General features: G+C 41.1%; 1 protein-coding gene across 9 annotated transcripts in view; it reads right to left on the reverse strand.

Annotated features, from left to right (window-relative positions):
* PDZD2 (PDZ domain containing 2) overlaps positions 1–20542 on the reverse strand; it is a 321088-nt gene that overhangs the window by 19569 nt on the left and 280977 nt on the right. For 7 of the 9 annotated variants that reach the window (XM_038402564.2, XM_038402570.2, XM_038402565.2 and 4 more), the window contains 7 exons: positions 19195–19276; positions 17870–17973; positions 16532–16703; positions 14555–15378; positions 9029–9173; positions 3543–7188; positions 2438–2555 (listed from right to left, as the gene is read on the reverse strand). In XM_038402564.2, coding sequence (XP_038258492.1) covers positions 2438–2555; positions 3543–7188; positions 9029–9173; positions 14555–15378; positions 16532–16703; positions 17870–17973; positions 19195–19276 — 5091 coding nt within the window. The remainder of the gene's footprint in view (positions 1–2437; positions 2556–3542; positions 7189–9028; positions 9174–14554; positions 15379–16531; positions 16704–17869; positions 17974–19194; positions 19277–20542) is intronic. The other 2 variants (XM_038402566.2, XM_043514432.1) reach the window with 1 other exon arrangement.

Genomic DNA, 20542 nt, shown 5'->3' on the forward strand with positions numbered 1-20542 from the left:
GGAGCAGATTGTATGGCAATGGTATCCAGCTATCCTGTGTACAAAGTAAGTATGTGGCTGCTTTCTACTTCATATTCTGTCATGCAGCTCTGCCTGGAATGCACCTACCGTTTCCCCAACCTGCTATTCTGATGTCATCTGCACACTCAGATCTCAGCTTTTCCTGGTTTCCTAGAACTAAACATCCCAGTCCAGGCACATACACAATCTGAACATTACCTCATGTTCCAAATGACAGATATTTTCTTTCTGCCCATCTGCCAATCTCTCTCCTCACCAAAAGCATGCTCTGTGGGCTATGGGAGGCTGCCTGCTGACATCCTTGCTTTGCACAGCTACCCACCATAAGGACATGGCATACTGTAATACCTTCCATCTGATGATCCAGTTGTGCTTTATAGGAATCCATTAATCTAAGCGCACAACCACCCAGTGGGGCCAGTAATTATTACTAGCCCTATATTACAGATGAGGAAACTGAGGCATGAAGTTTTCGGGTTCCTGATCCTGTGAGGTGCTGTGCATACTCATCTTCCCAAAGTCTTCATCTCAACAGACTGGGCACTAAGTGACTTGCCCAATGTCACAGAGGAAATCAGTGGCACAGCGGGAAGGAGCTCAGGTCTCTGAACTCAGTTCCGTCCCTTAACCACAAGGCCAGCCCTTTAAAACCTAGCACTGGTTTAACAATAATAAACAAAAACAAAAAAACCCCGACCTGCACAACAATTATCTTTCAATGTTCTCTTTTTTCTTTATTTTCCTAATATTTATTCAGATTTTCAAAGCCCCAAAGGGAGCCCTGTGATCATCCACGTCTGACCTCCTGCATACCACAGGCCAGAGAACTTCACTCTAATAATTCCTTTTGAACTACAATATTTCTCTTAAAAAAATCCAAACAATTTCAAAATTGCCAGTGATGGAGAATCCACCACAACTTTTGGTAAATTCTCTGAATAGTTAATTGCTCTCATTGTTTTTGAACACTAGCAGGAAATTCAGCACTGCACAGACATAAAGGAAGACACAATCTCTGACCAGAGGAGCTTCCAGTCTGAATCAGACAAAGACACCCACATCATATTTCAGTGCTTGTATAATTCTGAAGAACTCCCCTATTGCAGACTTCAATTCAGTACGTGACTAGAGTAAAGTTTTCCAGCCTATGTGCCATACTTGCCTTAAGTGCGGATATGAGAAACTATGCAGACATAGAGTGCCTTCCAAAAAGCATTCAGTTTTATAAATATTTGAGTTCTCTGATTTTAAAAACGGGCATGAATAAATAATCTCTCTAAGATTCCAAGTAAAATACTTGAAAGTGCATTTAAATTATTTTTGGCCACGAGTAAAATCCAGTTCTAGTATTTCTGGAAAAGCTGCCATACCCACCTGGGCTCACCCAGCTCTGGGGACTCAAAAGTTTTAACTAGGCTGTCCTGGGAAAGATAAAATCAAGTCACTCTGGGAGGTCCTGGTTCTCCCCATCCCATCTCATATTTGAAACTGTGACCTTCACAAATAAAGTTCAGAAATTTTCCAAATCTACCTCACTAGCCGGTGATATGCACCAGATGTCACTTACACTCAATTCCTCAAGTGTTGTCATTACCATGTGAATACTCACACACTTGCACATGTGTATGCAGGCTAAATTGGCAACAATTTCACTTGGGAGGCTTTTTGGCACCTGGCCACAGAAGGTTGCCTTAGTACAGTGCCTGGCCTCCGTGGACCAGAGGGGTAAGAGAGAGGAGCCAGGAGCCTCTTGCAACATTGGGTGTCCCAAGCAGCCATGCTTCATGTTGCTGCCAAGCCGCCAGTGCACATTTAAACCAAGATGATTCTGTTTTCATTGCCTTTAATGATAATAAAAAATAGGAAGCTTACACTAACTGCGAAGATTGGCATTTCATGTTTGGCTGAGAACTTGGTTTGAGCCAGATGGGGTTAACGGTGTTAAAGTTGGCTTGCAGCTACTTGCTAGCTCAAAAAATTTCTAAGCTCTGGTAGTCTTATTGGGATCCGGGAAGTGGGCGGGCGAAGCCCGTCCACTGCTAAAGGATCCCCTCCAGCCTAAAAGGTGCCTGACACAGAGACATGCTCCACCAACAGATTTGCAGAATAGACCATTTTACTGTGGATCACAATTGCTTTCACATTAGAGGAGTAAGCCAGTTATACCCGCCATCAAAATAACTTTTAAAAAGTCCTTCAAATGAACCACATGAGTTTATGGCAGACATTCTAAGCTACAAAATTAGGGACAAGCAGTGGTGTCATCAATGGTGATAGGTTATCACTGAAAATAGGGCTACTGGATGTATTCTAAAACTGTCTGGAATGGATCTTAACCTGTATTAAGAAAGAACTTACTTACATTGTTAACTAAAATGTGGCTAGTGATTTTAAGTTTTAATCTTCCATTTCTTACCTCTGCTTGTTCTTTGACTTCTTGGAGCACAGTGATGATATCATATTTTGCCTTTACTGATGATAAAACAGATTGCAATTTCTGCTGGTCCAGGGTTGAGACTAATAGCTGATCCAAGCTAAAAATAATATACACACAAATGTAAAATGCTGCATTGTATTTCTGTCAGAATGAAGGGATATGTTTCAGTACTAAGTACAGCACATTTCACATTAGCATCAATTACCTGAGCTTTATTTCACCACTTTTGTTACTTTTATTTCTTTAAATGGTGAAAAACATTTTTCAGATGTGCCCTCCATTACAGCATCTTCACTTTAGGCAATTTACACATCTGATTGCACACATGAATCAAGTGTCGAAAGGCTGTATACTGTGGTGCAAAAAGGGAGGCCAAATTTAAATGGGCCTGGAAATGAAGCCCTATATCTTTCTTAAAGATTTGAACCATCAACAGGATAAAACAAAGGAAGATTATTTTTAAAAATATTGCTATTAGAGTGTCAGTGAGCTCAGTAATTGCCATATTAGGAAAAGTGAACTACAATGACAGGCTCCCATCTAAGGTGGGCAAGGGACAACAGTTATCTCATTTTAGATTACCAAAAAAAAAAAAAAATAAAATAAAAAAGAAGGGAGAGAGAGAGTTAAAGAAAAGAAAGTGAAGGAGGGCTAGAGAGAAGGGAAATGTGGAATCTCTTCTAAACTGCTCGACACCCTAAAATCCCAGTGGCTTCATTTCAGTGCCTTTACCTAAGTGAATGTTGAGGGTGCTCAGGAATTTGCAAAAGGCGCTCAGCATTGCCTGGGATCCAGACCGTTTTATACAGGGCATTTCACTACTGAAATGCAGCCACCTCTGCCATGTTCCTCACCAAACAGCCATAATATACAATACTTAAAGCTTGAGAAATACTGTGTCCAACTGACAGCGGAGTGAGGGCTTGATCTAAAGCCATTCCATTGAAATATAATTAACTTCAGTGGGCTTGCAATTAGGTCCTACACAACTGGAAGTTTTGCCTGAGAGAAGACTGCAGGAATGACAAGAACAATATTTCAGGAAATGCTTTTTCAATCAATAACCACAGAACAATAAACTAACCTGACTGACCAGCTTTTTTCTGATGGCTTCCTATCTGGGGAGCTGTCATGTGGTACATCATCATCAGATGCCGACCCAGGAGTCCCCAAGCCACTATTCCAAGGACTACTCCCTTTAGAACATAGCCGATTCATTTTTGCAAGGTTGGAGAGGGCAGAAGATGCATTCAGATTTGAAACATTTTCAACAGGCAGGCCGAGTGATTTCCTGGGTGTAATTTCCAGTTCTGTTTTGAAATGGGTGGCCTCGGGTTCCACTGAGAAGTCCTCATTGCACAGCTTGTCAAGATCTGGCATGCTCAATGCTCTGAGCTCTCGGAGCTTCATGCGGGACAGTGAGTGCCTGCCGTAACCCCTGCTTCTTCGGATGTGAGGTGTGGTGGGTGATGAGACATGCAGATCTCCTGAAGTGTCTTCTCCCTTGCTTTTCTTTAAATTAATGTTGTCTTTGCTACTGTTTGCTGAATTCTGCTGTACATGTGTTAAGATTACATTTGTTTGCGATTTCTGAGGATATGTTGGACTTTGACTGTCACTACATGAACTCAAACTTCGCCTCAATGTCTGCACTGCATCATTTGTGCTGGTAGTGCTTATGGAGGATATCCCACTAGATGATCGTCTACCAATGTATGGTTTAGAACTCATGGAGATTGAATGTATGTCTATAGCTTTAACAACTGGTCTATCGAAATTTGCCAGATTCTCAAAAGATTTGATCCTCTGTTTCACAGAGAAAGATGAGGTAGATTCTTGTGGCCAGTTCAGTTCATAATAATAATAATTTCTCTTGAAAGTTTTTAGTTTATCTGTGGCAGGGCAGCTATTTTCATTAGCTAAAGAGAGCTGCTCCAGGCTTGGTTTCTGGACACTTTGGGGAGTGTGTATTTGCTCTTTTCCATCCTGGGTGCCCTGGCCATTCAGCACCCTGAGATGGACAATTTTTAGCATCCCGGAAACATCGTTCTGAACACCTTGCATGGGGTGTGCTGAAACATCTATAACATTACTGTCCTTTCTCAAATGACTCGACAACTGGGCTGGCATTGAGTAAGTCCTCGTCACGGTTTTGGAAGCACTGTGTCGATTTCCATCCCCAACGGTATCTACTTGAGTGAAATACTGCCCATCTCCTATCTCCTCAGTTAACTGGCTGACCTTTGTATTGGTAGCTTCTGCCTTTTCCAACAGCTGCTGCTCTGATGATGGTGCTAGGGAGGAACAGGAGGAGGTTAACCTCACCTCAATGAATGTCCGTTGGATTTCCTGGCCTTCTGGCTGCTCCTGCTGAATTGGGGGAGAACTCAGTGAGGAGGAATGATTGTTACAGACTTCTAGGTTTTGAGGACCTAATTGCTGAATATCATCTTCACTGTAACTGCTGTTTATCAGGTTTATGCCTGCACCATGGTTTTCAGCTCTCTTTTTCACATACTCACCTTTCAGCGTCTGCTTAGGAGAGGTAGTTACTTTGGTCGGATCTTCCCTAGCTTTGAAATCACCAACATCCATCTTAACTCCCTTCCCATTACACACATCCTGCTGCACTGAAGCCTGCCTTTCTTTTTGTTTTTCACCTCCTCTCTGATGCTCCGTTTCCCCAGCAATGCTTAGCTCACCATTGCCCCTGGATTGCTTTTCCACTGAGCTGCTGCTGCTATTCAACAGAGATGGTGATGTTTCTTCAAGCACAGCTAGAGATGGTTTATTTTCTTGCTCGGATTTAAGAGTCTTAGAGACTGGTGGGGTGCTCTTGCCGGGTTCCATGTTTAGAGGTAGGTTACGGGACACAGAGACTTTCTTTCCTAGAAGCTTGGGTGATAACTGTGGAGAAACGGAAGTTCTTCTCTGATCAGTCCCACTAGCTTTTGCAGGATTAAAGCTCAGAGCTTCTGAATTTGCTTTTGTTTTACTTTTGATAGTGAGGCCCTTTAGCTTTGGTCCTGTTTTGGCTCTCTGACTATTTAAAAGTGTTTCCACAATAGTCCTTTGGGCCATTGCCTTAATTTCATGATGCGATTTTTTCTGTGAGGTTGGGCTGTGCAGTATTGTAACTCCTTTGCTGTAGCTTGTGCTGGAACTTTGGGTTTTTGCATTAGAACTTCTTCCCAATGGCCCACCATTAACTTTTTCATTTTTCCCTGACAAGTCCTGGGTCGTACCAGCCTTACTTAGATCTTTTGATTTAGTAGGAGTGGGTGACCTGGATGTGAGTGTTGATCTTTGTGACAAAGAGTCTATCCAATTACTATCGGTTTTATTCAAATTAGCCAAATTGTTTGTTTCCTTCTTTGTCAAAGCAGAATGATAACTAACCTTGTGATTGCACTCATTAGCCACCAGTTCACTTTCAAACTTGGATACTTGTTCTTTATCATGTTGTTCTTTGTCCAGCAAATTGTTTCCCAAGCCATTCACCTTCCCAGTAGTGCAGAAACTCATATTTTTGCTTTGGAAAGCCATATTATCTTTCGAAAACTCACATGGTTTCACAGATTTTTCATTGTTCTCCAAGCCCATTCTGTCTTCTGTACTTAAGGCACCGTTGTTATGGAAGGAGCAAACTGGATGAATACCCAATGGAGGTTTGAGAGTCTCTTTATCTGGTAGAGAAACTGAGGGGAAAGAATGTAAGGGAGTGGCCGGAACAGTATTTAAATGCTGTGGAGTGTGTAGAATTGAATTACATTGATCTTCTAGTATGAATGGAGCTTTGTCATTGTTTGTATCCAGTGAACTATATACCGCACAGCTCTCTGTTTGTAAAACTTTTGCTGTGTGAGAGGATGGTGGGGAATGATGAAATACGCTTCTAGCAGATGAGAGCTGCTGATTCTCCTGAATGGGCTGTTGTGGCTCATTAGTCGTGCAGCAAATTTCAATTTGCTCCTCATCTGACTCTGTAACATTGCAGATTTCAGAGGGTTTACCATTAGCGGATGGCAAGAGCAAACTGTCACCAGTAGAATCCGGGGCTTCGGTGAGAGATTCTGTGTCTGAAGGGGAATCCTCTGCAGCACCATACATTGATTTTGGAAATGGTTCATTTCTTGTATCTTCCACAGAGTCTGCTGCAGGCAAATCATCTACACTTAAACTGCTAAAATTCCTAGAATAGTTATTTAAGCAGCTTTTATTCACAGTAAAAAGTTTGCCTGTATTAATGGAATCCAGTACTGATAAATCCAAAATCCCCTGTGCATTAACTGCATAATTCACAGTTTTTTCAGATAGCTCCTTCTTTGTTATATCTGGCTCAGAATTAGTAGAACAACCTTCCTCTGTCTCACAACTGCACTCGGCAGTGTACTCATCTCTGGGGATTGCTACTGTCAGTAGAGACTGCGAAGTTCTATCCTCTGAAGAATTCAATTTGCTGATGAAGTCATCAATATCAGTGATTGGGCTCACAGCACGGTCCTTGGCACAGCTGACCTCCGAGAAACCTGCTTGCACCTCTTCGGTCTTGGCATCAGGTGGCAGCATTGTTCTCTCTGTGACATTGTCTGGATTTTTGTTTTGCAAAGTCTTTTCTTCACATTTCCCAGAACTGGTTTCTTCTTCAGCTACAAGGATGCTGCAGGGGTCAGCCTGATCTGAACCATCCGTCCCTGAAGACACGAGGAGGTTTGTACGTCTGTCCACAGCTGTATCAAGATGAAAAGAAAAAAAAAGGCAAATAAAACACCTAACTCTCATTAGTTACGTTAATGGAATGTTACAAACAAAATATCATGTTCTTACTACAAAAATAGATACACATATATTCTGGCTACATGTTTCCCTATAACTCTGCCCTTCTTTTCTCCTATAATGACTCTCATATTTCCAGAAATAATTGCATTCCAGCTGGATCAGAATAATATATGTGGGGGCAGGAGAGACTTATTTTTAGTGAGTAATTATGATTTGTTTCATTCTTAACTTCGATGGTTAGTATCCTGTTTAAATTTCAAAGTGTAAGTACATAGCCAGTTGGGCCTGGCTGTGTTCATTCCCATTAACCCTAAAACAAAGAGGAGGAATACACAGTACCAGACTGAAAAAAATTGCACTGAATGCCTGAAGACTAGTGCACTAATCAGAGGTGCTTAGGTCCTGCAGGGATGAGAAATTGCATAAACGCTTTGGTCCCGTGAGCACTTGTAAATATGCTAAATTTTACACATGTGAGTAAGGTTATGGGGGCATAGGTGTTTACAGGATCGTGGACTTAGACCTTCTCTTTCATCTCATGAACATTCAGCCCACTCGCAGGCAATTTATTGACTGCCCACAACTCCATCCACTTATTCATACGCACATTCCCACTTACCCACCTCTCCCAGTTTGCTCAGTTACATCACAGATGACAACAAGGAGGTGGGCTGTGTAAGGAGTAAGTATACAGGGATTGGGAAGAGTTTCTGGCAAAATGGAGGAAACACTGGAGGAAGGAGGGAGGGAAGGAAAAAGGGAAGCATGCTCTTGGGAAAAGTGCTAACCTGCCCATATCCCTGCTACCACAAGCCTCTGCAATGCTTGGGCTAGTCTAGGGATTTAAGAATGGGACTTCCTGGCCTGCCAGAAAGCCTTAAAAAACAACTGGTGTCTAAGCATCACTCATTTGGAAGCTAGTTAGACCTCTAAGTATTAACAGTTGAACAAATAAGAGAATGTATTTCAGCTAAGATAAAACAAAATGTAGTGCTGCTCCTAACTGTGCAACATGTACCGTTCTTTTCAAACACTGTTTGCCAACTGCATAATTCTTTTAAAAATTGTAGATACAAGCATACTGCAGGATAAGCATAAATGGGAAGAACTAGGTATCAACATTTCCACCTAAACTAGAAACAACTCTTGACAACACAAATGCAAATAGCCATTTCAACAAGCTTCAAGCAGTACACGTCTGTTTTTACACTTTCTTTCTGAGCGGTAGAGCTTTCTGATTTACCAAGAGCGAGCCTGGATTTCATTATTTTACTATCTGATCCCAAAATACAACTTAAACTTCACATTTTAAGAGACAGATTTGACTAAAAGGATCAGAGCATTTAAATTATTATACACAATTATGTATCTTATGCATAGTCAAATTAACTTGTCATTTATCAACAAGACATTGACTGCAAATTTGATTGTCATGCTTGACCCTAATACTTCCATAATTAAATTCCCTGATGGGTTAACTTGACTCTGCATTAGATGGTTAAAAGCGCTAAATACTCTGATACTTTTTGTCAAATATTCTGGAGCTATTATTTTAAATGTGAGCTTTAAACCTTCAGGTCAGGATGATGAAACAGCACTTCCTGATGACTTCTTATAAATGACTGAAAATCTGGCTCCGTAATGAAATACATTATCATCAACATCAATACACACTCACACACACCACTTTTTCTGAATTATCTCAGTTGCCAGGTCAGCAAAACACCTGATCAAGCTTTTCCCACTTACATATTTCAAACCAACAGTATAAGAGTAAAAAAATGCTCTCACCTGATACTGCCTTTTGCACCTCTAGTGTTACAGACATGGGGAGATTCTGTATGAACAGACAGATTTCCTGGGATGTCATTCCACCGACTGGGGTACTATTGATGGATAAAATCTCATCTCCTACTGTCAGCTTTCCCATAGATCCCTAATACAGTTACAGAGATAAATGAATGTAAATACCTGAGAGGCTCTATCACAGAAGCAGAGGGCATAGCTTGCAGTACAAGCATAAATGTTTTACAAGCAATGCTCCCAGTTTATAGTGGTTATGGAAGGCAGAACACTGGATATATTTAGTTTACAGACAAGTAAAGTGAGGAACAGAATGTCGCTCACTCTTTGTGGTTACCAAGCGGGGGATCTCATGACAGAAGGAACCTCCCAGTCTTTGTGACTCTGCACAGAGACCAGGTACCTCTCAGTGAAGATATTGGAGGTGTTGCTTGGCTCCCAAAGAGGCCGGTATGAGGAAGAGGCCATGGTCACTTTCCTCTAGAGAGCGAAGAGTACTTGTGGCACCTTAGAGACTAACAAATTTATTTGAGCATTAGCTTTCGTGGGCTAAACCCCACTTCATCGGATGCATGAAGTGGAAAATAGATAGATAGATAGATAGATAGATAGATAGATAGATAGATAGATAGATAGATAGATAGATAGAGAACATGAAAAAATGGGTGTTGTCATACCCACTATAACGAGAGTGATCAGTTAAGGTGAGCTATTATCAGCAGGAGAAAAAAAAACATTTTGTAGTGATAATCAGGAAGATCCATTTCCAACAGTTGACAAGAAGGTGTGAGGAACAGTAGGGAGGAAAAATAAGCATAGGGAAATAGTTTTATTTTGTGTAATGACCCATCTACTCCCAGTCTTTATTCAAGTCTAATTTAATGGTGTCCAGTTTGCAAATTAATTCCAATTCAGGTTTCAGAGTAGCAGCCGTGTTAGTCTGTATCCACAAAAAGAACTGGAGTACATGTGGCACCTTAGAGACTAATAAATTTATTTGAGCATAAGCTTTCGTGGGCTACAGCCCACTTCATCAGATGCATAGAATGGAACATATAGTAAGATATGTATACATACAGAGAACATGAAAAGGTGGAAGTTGCCATACCAACTCTAAGAGACTAATTAATTAAGATGAGCTATTATCAGCAGGAGAAAAAAACTTTTGTAGTGTTAATCAAGATGGCCCATTTCAGACAGGAACCTATCCTTGCAACAATGCCTGATGCCAACTCTGTCCACATATCTATTCAAGTGACACCATCATAGGACCTAATCACATCAGCCACACCATCAGGGGCTCGTTCACCTGCACATCTACCAATGTGATATATGCCATCATGTGCCAGCAATGCCCCTCTGCCATGTACATTGGCCAAACTGGACAGTCTCTATGCAAAAGACTAAATGGACACAAATCTGACATCAGGAACAATAACATTCAAAAACCAGTAGAAGAACACTTCAACCTCTCTGGTAACTCAACAACAGACTTGAAGGTGGCAATTTTGCAACAGAAAAGCTTCAAGAACAGACTCCAACGAAAAACTGCTGAACTAGAATTTGCAAACTAGATACCATTAACTTGGCCTTGAATAGAGACTGGCAGTGGCTGGGTCATTACACAATTGAATCTGTGTTTCCCCATGTTAAGTATCCTCACACCTTCAATTGTCTGAAATGCGCCATCTTGATTATCACTACAAAAGTTTTTTTCTCTTGCTGATAATAGCTCATCTTAATTAATTACCCTGTTAGAGTTGGTATGGCAACTTCCACCTTTTCATGTTCTCTGTATGTATATATATCTTCTTACCAGATGTTCCATTCTATGCATCTGATGAAGTGGACTGCAGCTCAAATAAATCTGACAGGTTTCAGAGTAGCAGCCGTGTCAGTCTGTATTCGCAAAAAGAAAAGGAGTACTTGTGGCACCTCAGAGACTAACAAATTTATCTGAGCATAAGCTTTCGATGAAGTAAGCTGTAGCTCATGAAAGCTTATGCTCAAATAAATTTGTTAGTCTCTAAGGTGCCACAAGTACTCCTTTTCTTTTTTGCAAATACATTTGTTAATTCCAATTCAGCAATTTCTCGTTGGAGTCTGTTTTTGAAGTTTTTTTGTTGTAGTATTGCGACTTTGAGGTCTGTAATTGAATGATCAGAGAGATTGAACTGTTCTCCGACTAGTTTTTGAATGTTATAATTCTTGATGTCTGATTTGTGTCCATTTATTAATTATTATTATTTAATAATAAACTATTATTTCCTCATGCTTATTTTTCCCCCTACTGTTACTCACACCTTCTTGTCAACGGTTGGAAATGGGCCATCCTGATCATCACTACAAAAGGTTTTTTTTTCTCCTGCTGATAATAGCTCACCTTAACTGATCACTCTCGTTATAGTGGGTATGACAACACGCATTTTTTCATGTTCTCTATCTATCTACTGTATTTTCCACTGCATGCATCCGATGAAGTGGGGTTTAGCCCACGAAAGCTAATGCTCAAATAAATTTGTTAGTCTCTAAGGTGCCACAAGTACTCCTCATTCTTTTTGCTGATACAGACTAACGCGGCTGCTACTCTGAAGCCTTTCCTCTAGAGAGGTATTCTGGCTGAATGGACCATAGTTTCTCTAGGATCTCCCAAAGCAGTGCTGCCTCCTAGTTATCACCTCCTCGCATTTGACCAGGAACTTGGGACCCTACTCAACTTCCATTAAACCAATTTGAATCTTTTCACTGCCTTAAAAAGGAGCAAAAAGGAGTACTTGTGGCACCTTAGAGACTAACAAATTTATTAGAGCATAAGCTTTTGTGAGCTACAGCTCACTTCATCGGATGCATTTGGTGGAAAAAACAGAGGAGAGATTTATATACACACACACAGAGAACATGAAACAATGGGTTTATCATACACACTGTAAGGAGAGTGATCACTTAAGATAAGCCATCACCAACAGCGGGGGGGGGGGGGAAGGAGGAAAACCTTTCATGGTGACAAGCAAGGTAGGCTAATTCCAGCAGTTAACAAGAATATCAGAGGAACAGTGGGGGGTGGGGTGGGAGGGAGAAATACCATGGGGAAATAGGTTTCAGAGTAGCAGCCGTGTTAGCCGCTACATTGATGACATCTTCATCATCTGGACCCATGGAAAAGAAGCTCTTGAGGAATTCCACCATGATTTCAACAATTTCCATCCCACCATCAACCTCAGCCTGGACCAGTCCACACAAGAGATCCACTTCCTGGACACTACGGTGCTAATAAGCGATGGTCACATAAACACCACCCTATATCGGAAACCTACTGACCGCTATTCCTACCTACATGCCTCTAGCTTTCATCCAGATCATACCACTCGATCCATTGTCTACAGCCAAGCGCTACGATATAACCGCATTTGCTCCAACCCCTCAGACAGAGACAAACACCTACAAGATCTCTATCATGCATTCCTACAACTACAATACCCACCTGCTGAAGTGAAGAAACAGATTGACAGAGCCAGAAGAGTACCCAGAAGTCACCTACTACAGGACAGGCCCAACAAAGAAAACAACAGAACGCCACTAGCCATCACCTTCAGCCCCCAACTAAAACCTCTCCAACGCATCATCAAGGATCTACAACCTATCCTGAAGGACGAGCCATCGCTCTCTCAGATTTTGGGAGACAGACCAGTCCTTGCTTACAGACAGCCCCCCAATCTGAAGCAAATACTCACCAGCAACCACACACCACACAACAGAACCACTAACCCAGGAACCTATCCTTGCAACAAAGCCCGTTGCCAACTCTGTCCACATATCTATTCAGGGGATACCATCATAGGGCCTAATCACATCAGCCACACTATCAGAGGCTCGTTCACCTGCGCATCTACCAATGTGATATATGCCATCATGTGCCAGCAATGCCCCTCTGCCATGTACATTGGCCAAACTGGACAGTCTCTACGTAAAAGAATGAATGGACACAAATCAGACGTCAAGAATTATAACATTCAAAAACCAGTTGGAGAACACTTCAATCTCTCTGGTCACTCGATCACAGACCTAAGAGTGGCTATACTTCAACAAAAAAGCTTCAAAAACAGACTCCAACGAGAGACTGCTGAATTGGAATTAATTTGCAAACTGGATACAATTAACTTAGGCTTGAATAGAGACTGGGAATGGATGAGTCATTACACAAAGTAAAACTATTTCCCCATGGTATTTCTCCCTCCCACCCCACCCCCCACTGTTCCTCTGATATTCTTGTTAACTGCTGGAATTAGCCTACCTGCTTGTCACCATGAAAGGTTTTCCTCCTTTTTCCCCCCCCTGCTGTTGGTGATGGCTTATCTTAAGTGATCACTTTCCTTACAGTGTGTATGATAAACCCATTGTTTCATGTTCTCTGTGTGTGTGTATATAAATCTCTCCTCTGTTTTTTCCACCAAATGCATCCGATGAAGTGAGCTGTAGCTCACGAAAGCTTATGCTCTAATAAATTTGTTAGTCTCTAAGGTGCCACAAGTACTCCTTTTCTTTTTGCGAATACAGACTAACACGGCTGCTACTCTGAAACCTTTAAAAAGGAGCAGGTATTAGGCCTTTAAGGCATAGGATAAAAATATTTCCCAAGGTTACAGAATGAATCAGTGGTTAAGATAGGAATAGGGACCCAGGGATCATGACTCTCAGACTGCTGTTCAAACCACTATGCCATACTCTCTCACAACAATAAAGATTCACTAAATCAGCGAAGAATACTACGTCACACATTGTTCACACAAAAATTCTTCATACCGTTGAACAATTTGCCTAAGGTCAGCATTCTGTATACATGCCAACCAATTATCCCTACTGTAACAAACACAGATGAAAAGCAGAGTAGATAATAAAATAAATTAAAAAAAATAATAGTAGAGAATGGTTACACCCTAAATTGCAATACAATTCTTGCCTATTAATAAGCAATGTACATTTTATCATTAATACTTTATGTTTCTAAATCACTTCTCTTCCTTACATAAACCTTCTTTTGTTTCTGGCATAGTAGAAAAATTGTAGTGAGCCCTAAAACAATAATTACTAATATGGATTTCAGAGTAGCAGCCATGTTAGTCTGTATTCACAAAAAGAAAAGGAGTACTTGTGGCACCTTAGAGACTAAAATTTATTTGAGCATAAGCTTTCGTGAGCTACAGCTCACTTCTTCGGCTGTAGCTCACGAAAGCTTATGCTCAAATAAATTTGTTAGTCTCTAATATGGATTATTTCATTTTGGTATATTTTTGCTGGTTGACTTTTTCAAGCTTAAATCAGATGGGGCCTGACTGTCTCTAAAACATGTAGTTTAATAGCATATTAGAAAGATAAGGAATAAGACATTTTATTCCAGTGGAGGTAAATCTCTCGTTTACGTGCTTATATAAAATCTCACTTATCAAATATTCATCTCCACAAAGAGAAACCCATGAGTAAACATCCACAAAGTGACTCATATTTTTAAAATGTTACCCTTTCAGCTGCTCCGCCTGATCGTAAACCTGTTATCACAACTCTTACGGGAGTAGCCTGTATCTCCAAATCCAGGCCAAATGATTCATCTTCATTCCGCAGAAGATTAACTGTTTCAGCATTGCTCTGCCTGGGGATGTTGGGTCCTTCAGTCTTTTTGCTGTGTGGAAGTGTCCTGGCAACAGGCTTATGACAGGAACCGTGCTCCTCCATCTTCTGCCTTGGGAGATTGCGGCACTCAGTGCTCATCATGCTTTTTACTCTTGTAACGGCTTTGTGCTCCAGTTTAGGGGATCTCATAGATTCAAGCTGTGCTTCTTGGAGCTTCTTCACTCCCAGATTAGTAGAATGAATCTCAGGCATACCTGAGTAATCAAGTGCTTTGATTTGAAAGAAGGACAAATCCACCATTTGCTCCAGGGCACTCTCCTCAGTCACCAAAGAGTTGCTGAACCCAGGGGTAGCAGCTGCCTTACTGCCAGGGTGTCGAGACAATTCACCATCCTGGCCTTCATCATCAACTTCAATGGAAGAGGTTGTGATAACCATGCCAGAGTCTTCCTTGGCATTTTTCTGGCTCTTGTCCCCCTGGCTCCTTTGGAAGTGGACCTCTTCTTGCTTGACAAAATCATCCTCGTCGCTAACATCGCCATCATAGAAAACAACTCTTCTCTGCCTCAGCAGTGGGCTGCGGACAGACTTGGGACTACCAGTAAGGCTCCCCTGTCGGGTAGATTCCACGTGCTTGTTGAAAAGACCATGTGACTTTCCACTGGTCGGTGAAGCAAGACTGTTCATTTTGGTTGTTCCTGCTTCTTTAGCAGCTAGAAAAGAATTTATTAAATTTTTAATTGAGCTTATTGGACTAGTTTTATGCTGAGCATTCTACTGCAGCCACTTTAAAAGAGACATGCTTGTTTGCAACAGAGGATTTTCGCTGAGTCTGCATAGAAAGCCTGAGCTGTTTTTCTATGTCCTCCACTCTAAAACATACCTACAGTACAAAAGCACCAGAAATGAAAGATGGTCTTGTGATTTATGGGTGCGTCCTGTTCATTACACATCTGGTTTTATTCTCATTCTGCTTCTGAACCAGGACTGTGCCCACAAGAAGAAAAGGGAGCAAACACACATTTATTTTTTAAGTTCAAACAGTGGAAAATCCCTGTAATTCTGCTTTAATCGATGTACAGAGTTGACCTAATCGATTCACAGTGAGAGAGAGAAAAAAAAGACACTCAGAAAAACACAAGCACACAATCTGTTTCATTCTAAAGGCTGGGTGATCTAAGACTTCCTAGTCATATCCTTCTTATCAAAAACTATATATATAATATATACTCATATGGATATAATATAATATAATTCAAGCTTATTTTGTGTACTTTCTTTCACACAAACTATATCCAAAATTGCTTTGTTGAGTTAAATAATGAAATTTCAGAGATAAATACTGGCAAAGGCAGAGACTATCTGAGAAGTATAGAAATATATCTGCTCTCCCTTGCCTATTAGATGGAGACTCAATATGAAAGAGAAACAAGACTGTTCCAGGCAGACCATAGAAAGGAGAAAGATCTCACAACTTGTGCAAAATATATTATGGCAGCACCATATATTCTGGTGTAAAGACAAAGTTTCATGCATCTGAGATATTTAAGACTGGTCTGATTTAAATGTAATCAATCAGATAATCACTAGTGGCTTGATTAACTTGCAATGATAACTTAGATTTAGTCAGCCAAACCAATAATATAAATTTATTCTCTAGTCAACTTGTCAGAGTTGCAATCCAGTCACATACTATGCACATTGTATTTAGATTCCTTCTTTCATTTTCTGAAGCATCACATTATAACCTGTTGGCTCGCACTGTACTCGCCGATATTTCTACCCAAAATGTGGAATTCCTGACCCAACACATGCAATGACTACCCCACATATATCTTGCCATTTCTTTCGATTTCTGTGGCTTACTTAGATTGCTGGGAGGAAGAGAGCTGTCATCCAAAGAGCTGTTTCCACTTTTTTGACGGAGCTGCTCTTCATCACTGGAGCCCGTTACTTGTGTGTCAGAAAATGACACCTGACTTGGCCCATCTTGTGAGAAGTACTGGGAAAGCTCTGTTTCAGAACTGACAGATCCCTGCTGAAAGGCAAATAAGTAAATAAAACTGGTGACTGGTGGTCATTTATGTTAATAGCACCCAGTGTGTATACTATCTAAATGTCACTAATTTCAGCCTCATAACACATTGGTAACTACAGTAAAGCTTAATATCCCAATTCTACAAACAGGGGCACTGAGCCACAGTGAGATTAAGGCTAACATTTTCAAACTTAGGGTTTGTCTACATTACCTGCAAGATTGACGGGCAGCGATCGATCCAGTGGGGATCGATTTATTGCATCTAGTCTAGATACGATAAATCGACCACCGAGTGCTCTCCCGTCAACTCCGGTTCTCCACCGGCGTGAGAGACACAGATGGAGTCAACAGGGGAGCACCAGCTGTCGACTCACCACACTAAAGACACTGTAGTGAGTAGATCTAAGTACGTCGACTTCAGCTACGTTATTCACGTAGCTGAAGCTGCATAACTTAGATAGATTCCCCCCACCCCACAAACACACACACACACAGTGTAGACCAGACCTTAGGTGGTTGAAGTTAGGCACCTGAAACCATATTTCATCACCAAAAGTAACCGGATTTTCAGACACCCTCAGTTTGTAGAGGTGGGTATGCAGCACAACAATCAGGCATTAAACCATTCACCTTTAAGTCCCTCCCTTATTGAAAGACTACAGGTACTTGTACTCCCTCCCTGGGACTGACTGTATTTCCTACTTGGCCTTTCCAGAAAAAAAATTTCCACCACTATTACAACATAAATAACTGAGTAATTGGTTTCTGTATTAGAAGATTCTGTGTTCCAAGGACCATGACCTACTCACCATCTCAGTGCCAATATGAACACACCATTGAGCAGAGCTCACTTTTTACAAGACACAGCACATGACAAACAAGTGGGATTCTGATAAGTGACTGTGGTCCCATTCAGGGGACAGCCTTCCAGGCCAGCCCCACTACAGGTTGCTTCTAGAAGCTGCCTGCAGAGTAGACCTAAAGGAGAGTTTTCTATTGCTGACAGTGCCTGTGTCCCAACAATATGGCTTAACTAATGGAACCCCTTAGCATGACACAGGCGTGACATGGAACAAGCGTAGATCTTTTGTTCTGAGCAATCCGATTTTTTGGTAAAAGCTTATCCTAAAAAGTCATCTCTTTGTGTTGTATTTTAATTTGTTTACCCGACTTGCTGGCTCCAGGAATCGTTTCATTGTCCAGCTCAGGGGCGATGAGGCCTCTCCTTGTTTGGCCTTCACACTAGGGGATGGACATTTCTGCAGAATCCCTGTTAAACATGATTCAATTAGAGACCAAAAATTAAAACTATAGAATATGTACCCAAGCAAGCAGAGCACTGGTCTGTCTAGATATTTATACAGTGCTCATCACCATATTATCTGAGTCCCTTTAAAAACAAGTTTTATTTTACTTAACAAGTCTCTGATATATCTCTCCATCCCCCAGATAAGCTGTTACTTAGGGCTTGTCTACACTGGCATTGTACAGAGCTGCAACTTGCTCGCTCAGGGGTATAAAAAACCACCTCCTGGAGCGCAGCAAGTTTCAGTGCCAACAAGCACCAGTGTAGACAGTGCCCAGTGCTGGGAGCTGCGCCTCTCGTGGAGGTGGGTTTTTTAGAGCACTGGGAGCTGCGCCCCTCGTGGAGATGGGTTTTTTAGAGCGCTGGGAGAGTACTCTCTCCCAGCGCTGTGCCGTGACTACACAAGCCACATTAAAGCATGATACCGTCCGTCCTGCTTCCAGCCATACACTAGGAGAGGGAGAGTGGAGGTCACTGGGAAAGGTCTGCTCCAAAATGGCTGTATTTCTGTTCATAGAAAACCATTTTGGTGTAAATAAGCTTGATTTAAAAAATACTAACATTTTTGTCTGAAAACCAGCTAGTTGGTCATTCCTCCAATTTGAAGCAAAAAGGGGAATATTCTCTTTGTCTTCTATTAAGGAATAATGTAATTAGAGTTCTACGTTTTCCTACAAGTTCACTTTCATCTGTAGGATTTTAGAAATGGCTAACGTCATGTTCAAACACAGATGGGACATCCCAACTGAGGGGCCACGTTGAAAATTTGCCAGCAACCTGATGGCCATACCTAATTTGTTAAAAATGAACTAGACTGTAGCTGCTCTTTTCTTGAACATGGAGGTGTGACTCGGGCAGCCTCCCAATCCCAGAATGGCTATGCTCTGTCCTGATCATTAGATCAGGATGGAGTAGTAACCTCCTCACACTCTGACGTTATGGTGATTTGTGCCTCAGAGATATCTAAAACAGATACACAGTGCTAAGGATGTGGGCTGTGTGGCAGCTATGACTGAAATACATAACGTTTTTTAATTAACATAGTACTGTGGAAAGAGTGGAACGTTTCTCAATAGGAGTTTCAAATATTTATGACTGCAAAGTTCCCAATAGCACTCCAGTAAATGTTGCCATGTATGAAAAATAATGGACAGATTGACACAACATAGAAAAATGTGTTGCTACCTGTGACATGAGAGGGATAGGCATCCTTGCTCTCTCGATGAGTGGTGCACACTATTGCTTCATCCATCTCCTGTTCAGAAACCTAATTTTAGTAGAAAAGAGATGATGCGAGTTTGCTGTAGAACATAAGAAGCTAAGATCAAAGTCTGAGCACTGATCATCACAAATATTCAGTCAAGATTTATTGTTGTTTTAGAGGTCTGCACAAAGGAATGTGAAGAGCTCCCAAGTTCTGGTCCTAGCTCTGAATCAGACTTCCTCTGTGACCTGAGCTAGTCTCTTTAGAAGGGGTATGAGGAAAACATGGCCAGCCTATTACAGAGTCAAAGATGTCAAAGTGTCACACTAAATGCACAAATGTTAAATAAAAAAGTTGCATCGGGCTTGCATAAATAAAGCAAACATATTATCATGCCATGCATTTTATCTAAGTTGCTCGCTACCTTGATATTCTAGAGAAATGTGTATGAAAATATTAATTTTTTAAAATATTCAGCCATTTGTCTAAAATATTCCATCAGTAAAAGACATGTTAAATTAAAAAATATGAAAAAGCCAGACTTCCTGAAATACTAGCTGACTTTTCTCTTAATTCCCCCCCTTTACCAAATAAACAAATAAATCAGTAATTAGTAACTGTAATATTTTCCGCATATAAAAATAATATCTGGATTATTCTAACACACCCACCCTCAGAAATTTCTAGAAAACATTATATGTAGTCTTAGAACTGGAGCTGCTGGGGAGCAGGAATACATAACCCAGGTTTCTGTTTTGAGATATGCCCAATGTGATTTCAATTCACTCAGCTTTACATGAATTATAACTCAGCACAAAGAGAGGTCAGAAAGCTGAACCGCTTTGAACTAAGAGGATCTGAATTATCCCTAAGCAAACTCAGCACTTTAAACATAATTTAAATGCCACATCCACTAACAATAACAGAAGAAATAAAACCTTTGCGGTATTTCTCTTGGAAATATATAAAAATACTGAAGCTTGTATATTCAGTAACTAAACTTTCTGTGGAGCTTTTGTGTGATGAAGTGGGGGATTAAACATAAAAAAGTATGAAACAAACATGAACCTTAACAAAAATATCTTTGCTTTCAGACCGTGGGATGGCATTGCAGCTGAGGAATATTAACCAAGAGCCTCACCCACACTCCTGCCATTTTCTGTAAAAGGTCTCGAGTGGTATAAGGAGGCCTTAAAAGCCCCAGATCCAGCCAGGGGAGGATTCCATGGGGCCGCAGCTGAGGAAGACATCCAAAGGCAAGCCCAGCCTGTGGAGTGTGAGGGGGACTAGGTGAGGCCGCAGGACTGGGGAGATTCTGGGCAGCACTGT

The sequence above is a fragment of the Dermochelys coriacea genome, chromosome 5 (assembly GCF_009764565.3).
Source record: "Dermochelys coriacea isolate rDerCor1 chromosome 5, rDerCor1.pri.v4, whole genome shotgun sequence".
Lineage (NCBI taxonomy): Eukaryota > Metazoa > Chordata > Testudines > Dermochelyidae > Dermochelys > Dermochelys coriacea.